Here is a 19,716-nt window from a genome sequence, read left to right on the forward strand (position 1 = left end):
TTCCACTGCTGACATGTACCAACCCCATCCCGTAGGATAGGGGTCTTCAACAGGGGGTCCTTAAAGTTACTACAGAGGGTCCTCCAAATCGTTGTGTGAAAGAAGTTTTTTTTCTGCTTTTCTATATTAAGCACTTGAAACCTAGCGTCCATATTCTGAGAACTTTAGCCAAAAATAGCAGATCTACAAGCTCACAACGCCTCGAGCTGTGAGGCGTTGTGAGCTTGTAGATCGGCTATTTTCGGCAAAGAGGTTTCGTGTAGAGGGGGGAAAAGAGGAGACTAGTCAAGTTTATTAAGTATTAACGGTTCAAGTGGTTAAATATCTGGAAACACACATTGACATGAATCCAAAATACACTGATGATTGTGCTGTCAAACGATGAAACTTTATTGTATCTATGGGTTGTGGGAGGTCCCTACTTTATCTCTCTCTCGACTAGGACCACGTTACCGGTCTAGAGGAAATTCAACTCACCAGTCTCTTGCGTTTGTCGGGCACGGCGCTGACGTCAACCTGCTCTCTCTCCGCGGCGTTGAGGAAACGAACCTCGGCCACCGCGATGGCACAGATCACATGAACCCACCTGGTGGACAGGGAGGGTATTACAACATTAATAGAACCCTTCGAACACCTTGTTAGTAACATCCTACTATGGGCTAGTATGTTAAGAGTTTCTATAATTTTCAGAAAAGGCAGATCCAAAACACCACAGCACGTGTTGTGAGCTCGCAGAGGAAAAACAGAAGAGAGCAGCGCTGTAAACAATGATGAACACAGGTTGCTGATTTGTTGCATTTCCCTCAGGAGAATAAATGCTATTGTGTTTAGGCTCTTTGCAAAGCCTGTCCCTTTGGGACTCTGGGCATGCCGGGGCACGTTGTGTTGTGTTATTTTATCTGGTCTCTCATCTCATTTGACTGAACTAGAGCAGGGGTTTCTTTTTTTTCTTTTTTGCAAATAACGTTTTCATCCACGGCACCCCTGAATTACACTGTTAATTTTTAGAATCTTACATTATATTGGAGAAATATCTGTTTCCATCAGAACTGACTTTAACCACCCCAGCATCCCTATTCTGGGGGGACGGTTCATCAAAAATAGCCGATCTACAGGGGTGCCCACTGGCCTACTGGTCCATGCGCATACCACTTAGGCATTGCAACATAGGCATGGATGCCTGGCGGCGGCGCCGGTTCGATTCCCGATCCGGACGACCTTTGCCGCGCGTCGCTCCCCATCTCTCCCCCAATTTCCTGTCAGTCTACTGTCCTAAAATAAAAAAAATAGCCGATCTACAAGCTCTGCTATTTTTGGTGAAGAGAGTTAGCCATAGATGGAAAAAGAACTCATCAAGTATACAGTGCAAATCAGGTCTGTTTTACGAAGCATAGTGAAGTGATATTGTTTGAATTCCAAATGTTAATCAAATTATTTGCGGCACCCCTGGACTGGCATCGCGGCACCCACTTTGGGAAACCCTGAACAAGAGCATTCAGTGATGATGTCATCGGTGGAACTAGCATATACGTACCGCTTGTCTACGGTGCGCTTCAATGCTCCTCCCCGCAGGTAACACAGACAGCACTCCTACAGGGAACATGGTGGACAGTAGTTACTATGATACGTCTGCATGAGGCACAGTCTTACAATAAAATAAAAACTAAAACAAGTAATCTTTTTTCTGTTCCCGATTTTTACAAAACTAGCTCACCCACTTTAAAAATAAAATGTGGTGGAGAGGAAGAGTGGGTGGGTGTGGGTGGCTGGGACTCAATCTATTGTGTAAAATGCACAATCCATCATGAATGCATTGTTTCGTTCCATAAGTAAAAAACCAACAATGAACTAAATTTAAACATTTAAATTATACGACAAATGCTACACTATAATCAATCATCTTGGTTATCACGACACTTGTGTTGGGTTGGGTTGCGTGGTGATGGTGGAAGTGGAAGTGGAACCAACCATTGTCCAGGCACCTGCTTCACAGCGTGAGCACGTCCACGAGCCTTTCACTGAGTCTGGTCTCACTCCATAACAACCTGTGGAAGAGAGACAGCACACAACCTAAGAGCAAGGCACTAACACTACTGCAACGGTTAGGAGTTGCATTCCTTTGCACTAATGCTGCATTCACACTGGCAGCTACAAAGATACAGTCTCAGTGGAAGCCAGCGGCATGAAGATAAAAGTTACATCCAACGCTTGTAGCTGCTACAAAAGCTACAAACGGCTACAAACAGGTTGAGCTGGTTTCGACTTCAGCTACACAGATACAAATTACAGATATGCTGTGTAGCTTTGCATCTTTGCATGTTCCAGTGTGAACTCGTATTTATCGCATTAGGTGGTCCTTGACAACAGAATAGTCTGGGAAGCGATTAGCGATTATTCTAAAGAGTGAACGTTGTTTGCCAGAGAGCTGTGCAGGCGTGCAGATCTGAGAGCATGACTCTCCAGACTCTCCGTTAGCTTAGCTGACAACAATGACAAGTCTTGGGTTTGACAGCACTGTTGCGCTTTGCGTCATGGACAGACTGACTGACTGACTGACTGACTGACTGACTGACTGACTGACTGCTCCCCCTCATCCCTGGAGGACTAATGAACCCACACTGTATGGGAGACACAGGCCCGCTTTAGGGCTAATAAGAACCCAGGAGGCCACCGTGTGCGTGTGTGTGTGTGTGTGTGTGTGTGTGTGTGTGTGTGTGTGTGTGTGTGTGTGTGTGTGTGTGCGCGCGTTCGTTCGTGTGTGTGAGAGAGAGAGATAGAGAGAGAGAGAGAAAGAAAGAGAGAGAGAGAGAGAGAGAGAGAGAGAGAGAGAGAGAGAGAGAGAGAGAGAGAGAGAGAGAGAGAGAGAGAGAGAGAGACCTATTCTTCTGTGAGCATGTCTTTGCACAAATCAGTTCATACCAATGATGGATTTTGTGTGTGTGTGCGTGTGCGTGTATGTGCGTGTGTGTGTGTGTGTGTGTGTGTGTGTGTGAGACAAGTTCCAGTGTTTAGATGGTGTGTGCCACCACCATATCAATTTTGCTGCAACCCTGACTTGTTTTTAAGTAGCAGATCCACAAGCTCGAAACAAATCATTTCATGCTGAGTTTGCCCCAGAATAGGGATGCTAGGGTTCATGTGTCTAATTTGGCTAATAAATATTAAGATATTAGTTCAAAAAAATGGCAGAATATTCCAAGTAAAACCTTGTAGAGAGGGGGAAAAAAAGAAGGTATTTAGGACAATCTTACATGAGGGTTGATATCTCAAACCTAACTTAGACAAAACACACATGAAACATCTCAACTATCATCTAACCAGCAGTCAGCACACAGCCACCATCCAATGGAAAAAGCTGAACACACACACACACACACACACACACACACACACACACACACACACACACACACACACACACACACACACACACACACACACACACACACACACACACACACACACACACACACACACACACACACACACACACACACACTGAAGTAGACAACATCCAAAAATGACATGTCCACTCTCGCACAAACTGCTTGCATGTGTGCGCCCGCAAACACGCACGCACGCACGCACAGAGCTAACAAGCTGTTGGTCTCCTGTGTTTCTCTTTGACAGATGCCTTCTGCCCTTAAAGTCAAGCGTCTCCGTGAGAGCTAACAAGAGCAGAAGACACAATAAACAGAGGAGGCAGAAAGTTTATGGTTCACTGTCCTCTGGGAGGAGAGAGAAAAGGAGAGGAGAGGAGAGCATAGACTGGAGGAAAGCAGAGCAGAGGACAGGTTTAGGAGAGGTGTAAGAGGAGCATCAATTCTATTAGGACTGATATACTTGATATTTTGCGCATTTTCAAAGCGGATATCTGATTATCATCACATGTACAGTTTTGTTCTTGTGAAACAGTTTTGTAAAGCATTTATAAAGACTATTATGTTTAGGCGTTAGGGGGATAATTACCCCAGGCAGTTCCACAAGACACCCTCAAAGTGGCAGATTACACAGCTTGCACATGTGACATGACTGTGCAATGATTAAAAAGAATTATGAAAATGAAGCATCTGCATATTGAAATTATGCTGGAATAGCAACATGCCAGAATAATGGGATATATGGGGGGACAGCACTAGTATTGGGAGTCAGGAGAAAAGAGTTTGGTTTGTACTAGGGGTGCAACATTTAATCAACGTTAAAATATTGCAAATATATGCTAAATGGTCATTTTACTAAATAATACCCATTTTGGGAGTTTCTTTATAGGCAAAAAGGAGTTTTGCCTATTATGTAGGCTTAAAGGAGTAGTTCACCCCAAAAAATGAACAATAATTTGATGACCGGTGGATTCTATCTGGTAGGAGACTCAAAAAGGTACTCAGCAGCCAACTAATTATTGTCTTAGTGATGTGACAAATATAACAAAATGTCCATGAATTCAAGAATTCATGGCGTGTTTAATTTATACTACTCCTGTAATCGATTAATCAGTTTGTATAATATGTTTATATAATATGTTTATATATATATATATATATATATATATGAAAAATCAAGCAAACCGTATAATCTCTAGAACAAGGGTCTTCAACAAATCGTTGTGTGATTTTTTTTCCCTCCTTTTTTATGTTAACCTCTTGAATCCTAGCGTCCATATTCTGAGAACTTTAGCCAAACATAGCAGATCTACAAGCTCACGACGCCTCGCGCTGTGAGGCGTTGTGAGCTTGTAGATCGGCTATTTTCGGCAAAGAGGTTTGGTGTAGAGGGGAAAAAGAGCAGACCAAGTACAGAATGAAAGGTCAAGTTTATTAAGTATGGACGGTTCAAGGTTAAATATCTGAAGAAACATTAAAGAAATAATGGATGGTTGCAGCAGCCTAATGTGGGATCTGGTATTGGAATGAGGAGAAGAGCTGTGTGTTGTACTCACTGGCGTGGACCTGCATGTGGCAGGAGGAACAGGACAGGAGAACGCTGGTCCCGTCCTCTCCGATGAAGCTGTTGGAGGGCGGAGGCTCTGTGTTGGCCGCCCCGGCGCTGAAGCACATCTCCGGAACCAGAGGCCTCGTGTGGCTGCCGGGCCCAGGGGTGGGGACGTGCTGTTGACCGGGTAGCATAGGGGGCTGGGGGGGAGAAGAGGCGTTTGACAAGGTGGTTAGTGTTGGGGAGAATCACTGGGCTTATTTGTCCAATTAACCAGCTTTAGTACTGGTGGTACTGGACTGTTTCGCCATCGGACAGAAATCTCATTTTGTGTTTTCTCATAAATTAACGCCCTATTTGATCACACTACAGCGTATAAAAAGTAGCAGATCCACAAGCTCGAAACGCAGGAAACGCAGTATTTATTTTTTCAATGATCAATTATCATTTAGTAAATCCTAGCCCCATTGATTTTAAATTAATGATATAGTAGGGTGCATTCCATGGGATTCTACTCGTTCTAACTTCTACAGAGTGAAGACCCGCCCCCGCTGTGATTGCAGTAGTTTTTATGGACCGGAAGTTCAAAGATGGTGGATTAGAATCCACAGAGAAAGTGGCTTGTTTTTTTTACAGTGCATGGAATGGACAGAAGGTGAGTGCTGGCCATCATTCCTTACATAGCAGTGGTACGAACCTGGGTGTAGGGACAGAACAGACAGCAGATGGCGCAGTATGGCTCCAGTTTCGACACAGCCGAGTTAAAGGTCTTCTCCGTTTGGTTTGGTGAGTTTGGTGAGAGCCTCTGCCACAAGTCTTCTTCCTTCTTTATGTTGCCCTCTAGTTGCAAGGGGGACGTCAGCTCTGGAGAAACACAATATCCAGGGGGTTTGATTCAAGATGAGCCATCGTCAACCTCTCAGAAGAGAGACGCAATGGAACAAAATGAGATCATGGGTACATTTTGGTTCCATTTGATTTTTACAGTATCTATACTGTAAAACAGGAGTCCGAGAGATGTAGATAATAACAATAAAATAACTCATGGCCATGCATATCGTTGCTGTCGGGTAGAAACCCAATATTGTAACTTTTCGTGTTTTTTCGTAAATGAATGCCCTACTTGATCATACTACGGATTCACACAAAAGCATCAAAAGTAGCAGATCCCCTATAGGTCTGCTACTTTAGCTACTTTTGAATTTGAATCGTTTTGGAGATATGAGGTTTACACCGACAGAGACCATGTGAAACTTGGATGTCCTTGAAATGAGAAAAAAAAAAAGTTGAGAGTCACTGCATGCTAACTAAACTGAGACTTTGCGATGCAGCCAGCCTCAGTGTTGGCTACAGTAGAGTCAGAAGCTTCTAGGAGTGGATGTTGATGAAGGCACACATGGTGGGTAAAGTGTCAACACGCTGCCATCCTCCAGACAGGTTCATTAGAGCAGGGCAAGGAGGATGCATTCTTAGACTGGCCTTTTAGTCTGAATCCTCTGTTGCGAGCGCGCGCGCGCGCACACATTTTAACATGAACAGTTTCCTAATTTAAGCCACAACCAATGTATATTTCTCAAATTCTACGATACTTGTGTTTGGCCCTCACAAGTATAGTATTACAAGAACGCACAAGGCTCTACAGCAGGGGTCAGCAACCTTTTTGAAATGAAGTGCCATGTTTTTATTTTCTAGATAGTCAGTGTGCCATGTCAACATACATTTTAATGACACCCCATCAAAAGTTCAGACACATTTTGGTTGTCAGGATCAGGACATTGTTATAATGATCATAGGACTCAGAGTAATAATCTCCCCGACTCCTTCCCCAGTCAGAGTTCAGAATTTTAATGAATGTAGAATTGTGTGCAGGATGTAATTTGTTGCAAATTAGGTGACTTAATTTAATTGACCAAGTTTAAAACAATATTTGATTTTAGGCGCCCGTGCCTAAGGTCGCCTACCCCTGCTCTACAGAAACACCAAGGAATCCAACAAACACACATTGAAACAAACACACAATGCGCAAGCATACACACACAAACACCACTCCATACACAAATCCATGAATCTATGTACGCGCACACGCACACGCACACGCACACGCACACACACACACACACACACACACACACACACACACACACACACACACACACACACACACACACAGACAGGACGATAACCCATAGGCAAAAATGCCGCGGGGGTCGGGGTGGACACGTCCCATTCCAAGATCACTCCGTCCCCCCCCAGTCACTCCCAGAAGTCCCCCCCGTCCCCTCCAGTCAGGGACCTATTGGTCTAAATTCTGAAATCATGCACTAAACACGATCGAAGCGATTTACGATGCTTTTTGAATGATTTATAGATTCTATTATATGAGAACACCCCTCTGTTTTCCTGCAAAATGGTTTGGTCTGTGTTGCCAAGTTCTTAGAAACAAGCAGCCAGCTATATGAAAACCACAATATTCCAGGGTGGTTTTCATATAGCTGGCTGCTTGTTTCTCTCGCAAAATCTGGCAACATGTCTACGGTCTACAGATTTTCATTTGCTGCTAGGAAATGAAAGTTAACTTAAGAAACCACAGGAGACTGCTGCTACAGCTGAAACTCAATAGAACACAATATTTATAACTTTGGTTCTGCCATTTCAAATAGTTAATAAGGAATGCCGCCACCCTGGACAAGGAAAGGATTACTTTGTTGTTTTTGTTGCCACCCTGGCCTGGACAAGGAAGCTAAAGGATTACTTTTTGGGCTGTGTGTGAGAGGACAAGCCGGTAATGAATGACATTTATTGCGACCGAAGGTCGCATATACTCTGAAGAACCGTGTCGCTTGAGTGACATTCCTTCCGTATCCTCTGTGATGTCAGTGTGATGTCAGCGAGTTGTGACATCACTTCCTGTACAGGGCGGCTACACGAAATGTGGATAACACTATGGAGATAGTCCAGTCCATCATGTCATATGGGACTACCGTCATAGAAAGTAGCCATTGTTAGGCCGGAGTCAATGGCTGTTTGTCTGACTGTCTGTACAGGAAGTGATGTCACATGACATACTTTTTATATATATATGTAAATATGGGGGCGTCTGTGTTAAGAACGTTTCGTTGTCAAGTTCAACGTTGGGCATTTGGAGGTGGCAACGGGCGGCCAGATAAAGTTATTAGGCCTGGATCCAACTTTAAGTCGATGTATCAAACCGGTACTCGAAACGTACTTAGAATTTAACATATTTTCTAAAGTAAATATGGGGGCGGCTGTGTTAAGAACGTTTCGTTGTCAAGCTCAACGTTGGGCATTTGGACCTATACATGGAGAAATGGAGCGAATCTGTTTGGCCTAAACATGGAGATGTGGATAACACTATATATGGAGATAGTCTAGTCCAATATGTCATATGGGACTACCGTCATAGACAGTAGCCATTGTTAATCCGGAGTCAATGGCTGACTGTCTGTACAGGAAGTGATGTCACATGACATACTTTTTATGCCCATATATGAGTCCTAACATGGAGATGTGGATAACACTATATATGGAGATAGTCTAGTCCAATATGTCATATGGAACTACCGTCATAGACAGTAGCCATTGTTAGGTCGGAGTCAATGGCTGTCTGTCTGACTGTCTGTACAGGAAGTGATGTCACATGACATACTTTTTATGCCCATATATGAGTCCTTCTGTACTCCACACAGAAAGGCCCTATCGCCAACCCAACCTAGGGTGTGAGCGATAGGGCCTTTCTGTGTGGAGTTTGCATGTTCTCCCCGTGTCTCCTAGGGTTGATACCCTCACAAAAACATGAACAAACTCCCCCCAGAATGACAACAACTAGAATCGTCAGAGAAACGCTGTGGTTGGCCAGATGGTCAAGAATTAAGGGCGAGGTTGCATGTCACCCTGAGGTCGCATTCCACCCTCAGGTGTCTTACTAGTACCGTATTGTGTTCTGGACTGGCGGCCTGTTCTAACCTGTGCCAACTGCTTGTGGACTGTATTATTGTATTGTGTGTTCAGTGTTCTGACGGCTGAGCGGCTGTCATGCTTCTGAGTTCTGAGTAGGATACTGTATTTTATTGTGGCCAGTGTTTTGAGTGATGAACGCTGTGCCAAATTGCTGCTATAGTCGGTGTTCTTGAGGTAAAAAGTTAACCATAGAAACATGAAAGAAACGTTGGTTATGACGAGAGGACTGTTTAATGTCAGTGTTTGTGTTGAAGTGTCTCAGAGAATACATGAAAGGTCGACCTAAAACAAAGTCGACCCAAACTCGTTTCCCAACGGGTCTGTGGCTAAGCTAGATGCAGAATAGACAAAAATCTAATCTTTGTTTCTGGGGGTCCCTGGAACAATATATATATATATATATATAGGCTCCTGGATTGATTGCCTTTTAGCCATAGAATAGCTTACAGTTGACTCAGAGTGATGACGTCATAATATGGCGACTTGTTATGGCTGTGTCTGTGACTAGAGCACTGACAGGTTCACTGGTTTCAATTAAATTACTTGTTTCTGGATCTGGACAATGACATTTGACGCTATGTACGTTTATTGGAATTAAATGGATACCGACCTCACGACCTGGCTGTCCCAAGTTGCTACAGAACTAGAAGTTAGAACTATGTACATTCGGAAGGACCAAGTTGACCAACACAACAAGCAACAATGGTAAGTTTCTGATGAAGTGTGTTTTCGTGTAAGCTTTGGTTGTGTTGGTTATTGCAGTAGTGATAACTTGATAAGTAAATAAATAATACATCATAAAACCGTTAATGCCCGTATCTGAAGGAACATTAGGGGGGAAAACCGCCCGAAAACAGATCTCTGCACGCAAAAAAAACGAAATCGCGCGCGGAATGCTTTTCATGGATCTACGCGCCTGCGATAACCGTTATTATCGTTTATCGTGATAAAAACACTCACGATAATCATATCGTGGAGATTAAATTTATCGTGATATTGTCCTCCTTCATGCACCATGGGAACAATTCACCTTTCATTTGCCGAGCTGCATATCTGGTAACATTTAAACCCTCTATAATTGGCAAAAGGTACTATACATACTTGATAGTCTTTTTTACACTCTCTTTCAAATGTCTTAGACAAAAAATATCCGATCTACAAGCTCACACAAGCGTTGTGAGCTTGTAGATCTGCTATTTTTTGGCGAATGTTCCGCCCCAGGATAATGGATTTTGATTGTTGCGATAATGTTGTAAATCTCGATTTCTTTTGTCACAATAATCGTGATATGAAATGTTCATATCGTCCCATCCCCAACACACACACACACACACACACACACACACACACACACACACACACACACACACACACACACACACACACACACACACACACACACACACACACACACACACACCTTGTCCCTTGCTGTGAAGGACGAGGCCTGGGAGCTGTCCCCCACTGTGACACAAAGTGACTTTGAAAGCAGGTAATTGGGAGTCATGATCCTTGGATCAATAAACGTCCGTCACAAAATACAGAACAGGGAGGGAGGGAGGCAAGCCGTTCGTTCAGGAACAGAATTAATTTCCTCCTCAGAGATTTACCCCCGTTTTGTTTTGTTTTTCACTTGTTTATTTATTTATTTATTTATCTATCGCTCTCCGGATCGATATTCCAAATCGTCTGTTTGAGTAATTGAAAAATAAATGTGGAAGGAATGATTCTGAGAGACAGACGGAGACAAACAGAGAGAGAGACAGAGAGAGAGAGAGAGAGAGAGAGAGAGAGAGAGAGAGACAGACAGAGACAGAGACAGAGAGAGAAAGAGAGAGAGATAAATATAACTGATGAATAATTTATCCCTAATTTGGACATATCAGGCAATAATCAGACAGGCAGACAGACCTTCATCACTGCACGCCTCCTGCTTGACGATGGCCAGGGGAGAGCGCATGGGAGGTTTACTGAGGGGGTGACGACGACTCTTCTTCACCGGCGGGTTCATCTTCATCTTGGAGTAGGAAGACTGACACAACACAACAAGGAGCAAAGCTATTAAAACACAACTCCTACTTAGTAACACAAAGAGTGTCATTTGCCCCAAATCACACCCTACGTCCTACGCACGCATAGACATCAAAGGGGGTTTGAGCCCTTGCCCCTTTATCAGTCTGTAAAAAGTGCCCTCTCCAGACCATGAATGCAGTTTTTACTATGGTGAAAGAAATGCAAATGCACCCTTTCCATGACATACCCGAAGGCAGCATTCAAGAGAATTGTCTTGACCAAACTCTCCTGAACTTGAATGCAGCATCTTATGTTGAAAGAATTGCCCTCACTGTCCAGAAGTCCACACAAATCTGCACTATTGCCTTTTGTATGCTTAGTTTAGTGTGTTATGAAGAACCGAAAACACTTGAGAGATGCCTGAGCACCACACTAATAGGAACATGAGAATAACACAGGAACGATCAATCGATTCATTTCCTAAGCCCATCTTCTCTAAGCCTATCCATGAAACGATCTCTGTTAAATAGAAATGTATTGAACTAAGGTCTATGGAATGCATGAAATAAAAATATTAATCACGACCAGGCAGACAGACCGTGGATGGATAATGTGTTATCTAATCTCGGTGTTACTGCTGTTGAAGGACTGGTAAGCTGGACGTTAAAAAGGAGTACATTTTACATTTCAATAGTGACTGCGTTTATCTTGTCAATGATAACAAAGGCCTTTCCAGCACAACTTGACATCTCTGTCGGGGCAATTACCTAGACAGCTGAATTTACGCTCGTTGAAGTGAAGCTCCAACATTGGTTAGAATAATATTGATTTATTGAAGAAGAAGCAAATTACATTTTTAAGACCTCCGACATGGATTTTAAAGTGATTTTTTTGTCCACTCTCTACAATGTATTCATTATGCCAATTCCTCTTGAATAATGAACTATACAATACATTTTCATGTCATGCACAGAGTGTTAGTACCACTCCCCCCATACACAAGGAGTTCTTTTCAGCAGAAAAGGAGTGTTAATTTTGACAGCAAATTTTGATTTCCATTTAGTTTTTAGTAATCTGAAATGTTTTAGTCCAAGTCTAGATTTAGTTGACTAAATATCCTAAGATTTTTGTCGACGAAATCTGCAGTTGATTTAGTCGACTAAAATGTATGTTGGTGGGCCTTGATGACGTCGTAATGCCCAATTTATACTTGGTTGTCAGCTGAAAATAGCTGATCACCTTGGAGACCGTCTATTTTCAGGGTGTGACACCCACACACGCAGCCTCGCATAAAATTACTTGTCTTAGTTCTACTGAATCTCTTCTCCAATAGTCCCTCCATTTTATTTGTTGACAGAATTGTCTGTATATTTAGTCAGAGTTTTTGGCTTCGTTTTTGTATGAAAAAAGGTAGTCGACGAACATTGTTCGTCACAGTTTTACTCGACAACATTAACACTGCATAAGTAGTAATGAGATAGCAGATCCACATGCTTGCAACACGTTAAAAACAAATGGCAAATGAGGATATGTCAATTAAGCTACCGTACCTGCAAGCAGTTGTTGCTGTCTGTGTCTGGTGTAGGTTGAGGCATCAGAGTGGGCTTGATGTCGGAGGAACCCAGGCAAGCGAACTTCTCAAACTCTGCCTCGAACCCAGTGATGATCTGCTGATTCCGCTTCTGCACATTCTTCTCTGCAAAGTTCACCGCCATCGTGACAGGTTTGGTTTCTTGTTCTGGGTGCCGAGAGGGGCAAGAGAATTAAGTGTGGGACCGGATGGACTATAATGTATGTAGGAACACGTGATCATAATGCACTGATTGGGAAGCTTTATTCTATGTATGGCTGGGCTATAGACCAATTATTTGTTTACAAATGTATATTTCCTGAGAGAAATATGTACATGCCATTGTTATTTTTTTTTATTTAACATCCAGAACGACGGAGCTCTTCCCTAGCCCGCCCCGAAACATGCACATTGTGGATTATGGCACAGAAGTGACTTGAACCAATTGAATCAATATTTATGATGATCTCAAATGTGTGTTACTGCCATGTGTTTGGTGTACTGATAACATGTAGTCACTGACTTCTGCGTGTGTCTCCAATATCTCATCATAATAATGGTCTGAGAGGTCAACAAAGGTCAAAGAAGCCATAAAGAGGGCCCTCGAACATTGTCCCTGATCACTTTTGCACTGCATTTTATGAGCGGACAGTTCTTTTTGGTGCCTGCCCTTTTTTATTTCTTATAAAAAGATAAAATAAAAAAATCTTAGGTACATTTATAGAGTCATTTTTCACTTTTTGGGGGCATTTAATCTGGCAGAAGTAACAACGCCGGTGACGATTCCCCTGACTCCTGTTTTCACATTCACCTGTGACTTCTAAATGTATCTCCAATTTTCACTCCCTAGAAACGTGTCTACACGTGGATAATTTGATAAACAGAATTAACGCACATGATGTCTGGTTTAAATTAGTGTCAAGGGGAAACTGTGGTTAACACATCCGTCTGCCGGGTGGAAACCTCATACAGTATGTGAAACTGATACTTTTCAGGTTTCAAATTTAAAAGTAGCAGCAAGTGGGTCTGCTGCTTTTTATGCTTTTTTGTGACGCCGTAGTGTGATCAAGTAGGGCGTTAATTTATGAAAAACACAAAAATATGGAATTTTTTTTTAAAACGTCATGATGTGTGTCAACAGCTCCTGACAGGTCGATAACAGAAATGTAATTTACAAACCTTCAAAATGTGTGGTTCTTTTCTCATGACTGATTTCTCAAGTAGCTTCAAGTTGATAATAAAAACGCCACACGTGAACCAAATGTCAGCGCAAAATAAATGCTCGACGCTACGTGTTCTTTTAACACAAATGTTCTCTTCTGGTGGGATCCATGGGAGAACACCTTCTCAGATGGGGGTTCGCAGTCACATGTCTTACAATAAATGCGAGAAGTCTCTTCGTTCGGGCGGCCGAGCTTCTAGTATATATCAATTTGGGTGGTCCTTGGCATGAAAACGTTTGAGAACTACTGCGCTATGCTACGCTGCTGGTGTTTCTAACACACACAGTGCTGCTCCCATTGTAAACACTCAAAACATAACGATGCACTCTGAGAAGCACGGAGAAAAATTAAGACCCTCTTCGGGGAAAGTACACGAGTTCTTACTGCATGGTGTGTGTGTGTGTGTGTGTGTGTGTGTGTGTGTGTGTGTGTGTGTGTGTGTGTGTGTGTGTGTGTGTGTGTGTGTGTGTGTGTGTGAGACTCCAGTCACTTTCAAATTAGAGCACTGCAGAGGGCAGATGTGTTTGACATTCGTTAATGTTATATGCATCAAGGCAATTATGCTTCTGCACTGTCAAATAGGCCAACAATAATCTAGGATTAGTGGGACTCATTCAAATGACCAACAGTCCCAGGACTCACGTTTCATCACAGTATTATATTAGATTTACTAGATTCTTAGATTATTGATAGTATAGCTATTTTATTTTATTAGATGTGTGATGTTGTTACCTGAGAATTAGTTACCTTTTGGTGAAAAGGTCTGGATATATCGGTATCGGTTGATATCGGAATCAGAAATTAAGAATTATCGGAATATTGGAAAATATCACTCTACATGTCTGTTATTAGGTTTTTATTGCTGCAGTTTTTGCACAAAATTTGAATAAAATGACTGTTGGTACATGATTCATATAGTGGTTTCTGTTTACCGACTATGAAATGGGTCAGAATGATTTAGATTTAAAAAAATAAAAATAAAAATGGCATCTAAATATACATATACACCTGGAAATAACTCTCCCCCTCCAAGGGGTACCTGGGCCAACAAAGTTTGAGAACCCCTGCCATAATGTTCTTATTGACCTGCTCTGCATATTATTGTCCACTCATTTTGTATGTAAAAATAGAATTTTGACAATGAAATTACCACCACAAGACAGCATGGCGATGACCCATGGGTAGGGCTGTCACGATATGACATTTTACATGACAATTAATTGTCACTCAAATAACAATTGCGATTAACAATTTGATTGTGTTTTTATCGCTGATAATTCTGTTTGACTTTTAGGCTTTGAAGTTGCACATGGCAGATATGACACATAACCTAAATACACAAAGAAATTACTGACATATTTGACAACTTTCTACTTATAAAATAACATCGATAGTGGAAATAGCCGATCTACAAGCTCACAACGCGCCACGATGCGACACGTTGTGAGCTTGTAGATTTGCTATTTCCACTATTTCTGAAAAGGTATGAACATTTTTCAACATTCAGGATTATGACCAAATAATTGCGATTATGTCAAATAATTATGCGATTATGTCAAATAACTGCGATTCTAAAACGGCTAGTTCCATTCCTTGATTCTGATTGGCTGGTTGCTGTGGTATGAGAGACTATAACCCACACCTTGAATCAGTTTATATCAAACCCAGGTGCGTTATTTCTTTCCACAGTGTTTGTGCACCAATTATCTGCACCTGTGTCGTTTCTGCTGCCTGGCCGGGAACTACTTTCTTGCAGAGCAGACCTTATAGTGTATTATTAGTGAAATAGAACAGTTTTAATTGGTACATGTCTATGATTTTCATGTTGCCATATTGTGACCGTTTTAGAAAAGCAATAAGCCACGCGAGGCTTGTGGTTACCGGGGTATTATACACCGGCTGAGAGGGTCGGAAACACTCGGCTGCGCCTCGTGTTTCCCAACGCCTCTCAGCCGGTGTATACTACCCCGGTAACCACTCGCCTCTTGTGGCTTATTGCTTTATTATGTAACAATTGTGACAGGCCTAACCATGGGGGCCCCTTCTCCTTACCCTCCTTCACAGCATTGTGGGCCATCTGGGCGGCTCTGGCCGCCATCATCCGGGCCCTGGCCTGCGTGGCGGCCGCCTCCTTCTCCTCCCTCTCCAGGTTCTCCAGGTACAGGATGGCCTCGCGCTTCTGCCGCTCCTGCCGGCGCTGCTCCTCCGCCTCCTCCACCTTGCGGTGGTACGAGGTGACGTCCAGCTCGATGCCCTCCTCCGCCAGCACCCTCACCTCCTCCATCTTCAGCCTGCGCAGCTGCTTCACCTTCTGCTGGGCCCTGTGTGACGGTATTACAGTGGTTCTTGTTTAGGCCTGTCACTAGAGATGATCCGATCAGGGTTTTTTTTTACCGATCACCAATCACTTAAATCCGATCAATCACCGATCCGATCCTGGCCAATCCGACAACCCATTAGCTCATGTGCGGCTATGCTAGCACTGGTAGAATATAAAGGAAACTAAAAATGTTATCCTGAGATCGACAACAAGTGTCCACATACTCCAATGGACTTTGGAATTATGGGTTTTGGAACGAGGTTTAAAAACAACCTGAGTTTAGTTGACACACGCGCACGCGCACACGCACACGCACACGCACACACACACACAGTGAGTGAGTTTTATTTGGTAAATATTAAAAGCCCCACTTGATCATACCATACTCTGTTCTTGTTTTTTCGTTTTTTCTTTTTATCTTTTTCATACTTCTCTGTAACTTTGTAAATAACCTTATACTGCTGTGCTGCCTCTGGGCAACACATTTTCCCCCTTGGGATAATAAAGGTATCTATCTATCTATCTATCTATCTATACCATAGCGTATCAAAAGTAGCAGATCTGTAGCCATTTTTTTATTTGAATGCTGGAAAGTAATTTTTTTTGACATAATGAGGTTTCCACCCGACAAGAGACAAAATAATTATTTTAGATAATTGCTCGTCACTCTGGTATATGTCATACAGAGATGATCTACAGCCACCAGCGTTAGCACTTCTTTACAAAAAGTTATTACAGTATAACTTCATTCATTTGTTCTTTGTTTCACCTCGAAACTTCCTTCAGAATGTTTCCTTCTGGAAAAGCTGAGACTTTTCTAAATTCTTTTGAAATCTTTTATACTTTGGGAAATATTTCAATTTGTATTTTAAGGCTATAATGGGTGGGGTCATGTATGGTGCTACACTGTCACCAACCTGGGGACATTTTGGAGAATGGAACAGCCTGTGTCAAGAGCTCGAGTTTATTAGTGTTTCTCCAAGAACCTTGTGTGTCTAGTTGGTTTAATTTGCTCTTTGGTAAGGTAAAAATAGTCTTGGGGTACACACTGTTTGTGTTTTGTTACATTCTTTCCAACCCAAACACACAAAGTGTTCCACCCGTTAAGAAAGTGCTGAACGGAAAGTTTCCAAAAGTTGAAAAAAAGTTAAAACTTTTTAAAACAAAGTACTGATGAGGTAGATGTAGTTTCTCTGTTTGACATACTCGTTAAGCCATAGAGAGTAGAGACCTGACACCGATTCTACAAATGCCTTCTGAATCCTAAAAGTTTTATGAAAAACTTGGGTTGCTATACGTCATTGCTATCGGGCAGAAACCTTTTAATAAATTAACGCCTAACTTGATCATACTATAGAGTCATACAAAAGCATGAAATGTAGCTAGGGATGCCCCGATCAAGTTTTTTTGCTCCCGATCCCGATCACATATTTTTGCTCCCGATTCGATCTTTCGGCAATCCATTAAGGAAAAAGAAAAGAAAAATGCTTTTATGTTGTCCCTTAAGGTTGTTTTTTAATTTAAATAACAGTATCGATTCTATCCAAGCTTCTTTTTTCACTTAGTGCAGCATTGTATCAAAACAAAAAGTAAGGGTTAGGGTTTATTTTTAAAAATAAAGCTCATCAGCTTATATATTTTTTAAATATATAAAGACAAGGTGTTTCTTTTTTTCCCGATTCCGATCTTTTGAAATCGGCCCCAATCTCCCCCGATTCCCCGATCCCGATCTGGACATCCCTAAAAGTAGCAGATCCACAAGCTGAGCTTGTAGATCTGCTACTTTCAAATGTGAATCCTGAAAAGCAACAGTTTTGGAAAAATGACACATTTGTGTAATTTTTAAAATCTAAAATGACACAAACGCTTTCCCGGCTTTGATAGATTATAGCAGTGCTTCTCAACCTTTTCTGGCTCAGGGCCCACTTGAAACTCTTGGAAACCGTGGGACACTCCCGGGCCAAACCGGGACACGTCTGTATCACCCTACTGCAGGGTCTTCAACAGGGGGTCCTCAGAGTTACTACAAGGGGTCCTCCAAATCTTTGTGTGATAGAAACTTTGTTTCTTCTTTATATTAACCGCTTGTCTTGAACCCTAGTGTCCTTATTCTGAGAACTTTAGCCAAAAATAGCAGATCTACAAGCTCACAACGCCTCGCAGCGCGAGGCGTTGTGAGCTTGTAGATCGGCTATTTTCAGCAAAGAGGTTTGGTGTAGTTGGGAAAAAGACAACTAATTACAGAGTGAAAGGTCAAGTTTATGACAGTTCAAGTGGTTAAATATCTGAAAACAGTAATTGACATGAATCCAAAATACACTGATGATTGTGCTGTCAAACGATGAAACTATATGGTATCTATGGGTTGTGGGGGGTCCCTGCTTCATCCCTCTCTCTCTCTGCTAAGGGGTCCCTGGCCTGAACACGTTGAAGACCACTGCCCTACTACTGTACCTGTTCAGCAGGTTGATCCTGTATTGGACGCGGTGTTCCCTCCACAGCTCCAGCTCCTTGCTGTTGAGCTCGGTGGGTCTCAGGTGGTCCAGCACCGTCACGTCTTTGCCCTGCTTCCACAGCTCGTAGCGGTCCGGCTGCAGCCGACGCACAAAGCAGTCCATGCTGATCTTCACCATGTCCTTTCGACACGTGCACTGTAGACACACACACAAGACAAGATGAACACAGTTTAGAATTAAATACATCAAAATACAATCTCATGACTGAAACATTTTTATGTTTTTTTTTTTATATAATTTTTATCCCATGATTTTGTAACCCATTTTTTTCACCCAGTGCCAATTGCCTATGTAATCCTGGGCTCTGCTCTCCCTCTGCCGCGCTTGGGGAGACAACGGACTGACCTCATGTTTCCTTCTATGCATGAGTAGTCCAAGTTGCTTCTTTTCACCTGACAGGGGGGATTTCCCTGGTTTGGACGTAGCGTGTGGAAGGAACACGTTATTCCAACCAGTTCCTCTCCCCTCCATCAGGCACCCCGGCTGGCAAGGGGGAGGCATTATAGAGACCAGGATTACAGCATGTTGTTGTGAGGGTATCTACCATAGGAGACACGGGGAGAACATGCAAACTCCACACAGAAAGGCCCTTTCGCCAACCCCACCTAGGGTGTGGGCGCTGATGACGCGGAGGAGAGAACGCGCCCACAGCGTCCCCCGGCGGGAATCAAACCCAGGACCTTCTAACTATGAGGCGACAGCGCTACCAACTGTGCCACCGTGTTTATTCAAGATTCAAGAGTCCGAGTTGGTGCTGGCTAGACCGCACTCTCGCATCAATTTAACATGTAGACGTTTAGCAGACGCTCTTGGTCCAGAGCGACTTACAGTAAGCAAGGTAATCAAAATGCATAGAATACTAGTAACTAAGATAATGGGTAAACCAACCACCTATCAACAGTCTAAACAGTATAATATCAAAAACGAAATAATCTGTACGGATGCATCGCATTAGGCGTTATTGTTCTAAACCTATGGTCTTGCTGTTCCATATACAGCAAACCAGTTAAAAAAAGGGTTAGGGTTTTAAAAACAGATTGAGGCTTTAACCTTTATGCCTTTCTGAAATATCAGAGACCACTTAGGGTTTTATCTGAACGTGTATTCTTCTGCTCATTAATCTTAAAATAACGGAAATAGCCGAGCTACCAAGCTTACAACATCGGC

The 19,716-nt window shown here is 42.6% G+C and overlaps 1 protein-coding gene across 5 annotated transcripts in view; it reads right to left on the bottom strand.

The window, feature by feature from the left end:
• Positions 1–19,716, bottom strand: part of kdm4b (lysine (K)-specific demethylase 4B) — an 81,481-nt gene that overhangs the window by 15,266 nt on the left and 46,499 nt on the right. For all 5 annotated transcript variants that reach the window (XM_080723022.1, XM_080723021.1, XM_080723024.1 and 2 more), the window contains 9 exons: positions 18,488–18,684; positions 15,766–16,034; positions 12,471–12,658; positions 10,819–10,939; positions 5,627–5,793; positions 4,937–5,129; positions 1,969–2,045; positions 1,535–1,590; positions 478–586 (listed from right to left, as the gene is read on the bottom strand). In XM_080723022.1, coding sequence (XP_080579148.1) covers positions 478–586; positions 1,535–1,590; positions 1,969–2,045; positions 4,937–5,129; positions 5,627–5,793; positions 10,819–10,939; positions 12,471–12,658; positions 15,766–16,034; positions 18,488–18,684 — 1,377 coding nt within the window. The remainder of the gene's footprint in view (positions 1–477; positions 587–1,534; positions 1,591–1,968; positions 2,046–4,936; positions 5,130–5,626; positions 5,794–10,818; positions 10,940–12,470; positions 12,659–15,765; positions 16,035–18,487; positions 18,685–19,716) is intronic.

This window comes from Nannobrachium achirus (genome assembly GCF_963921795.1).
Source record: "Nannobrachium achirus genome assembly, chromosome: 1".
In the NCBI taxonomy this organism is placed as follows: Eukaryota; Metazoa; Chordata; class Actinopteri; order Myctophiformes; family Myctophidae; genus Nannobrachium; species Nannobrachium achirus.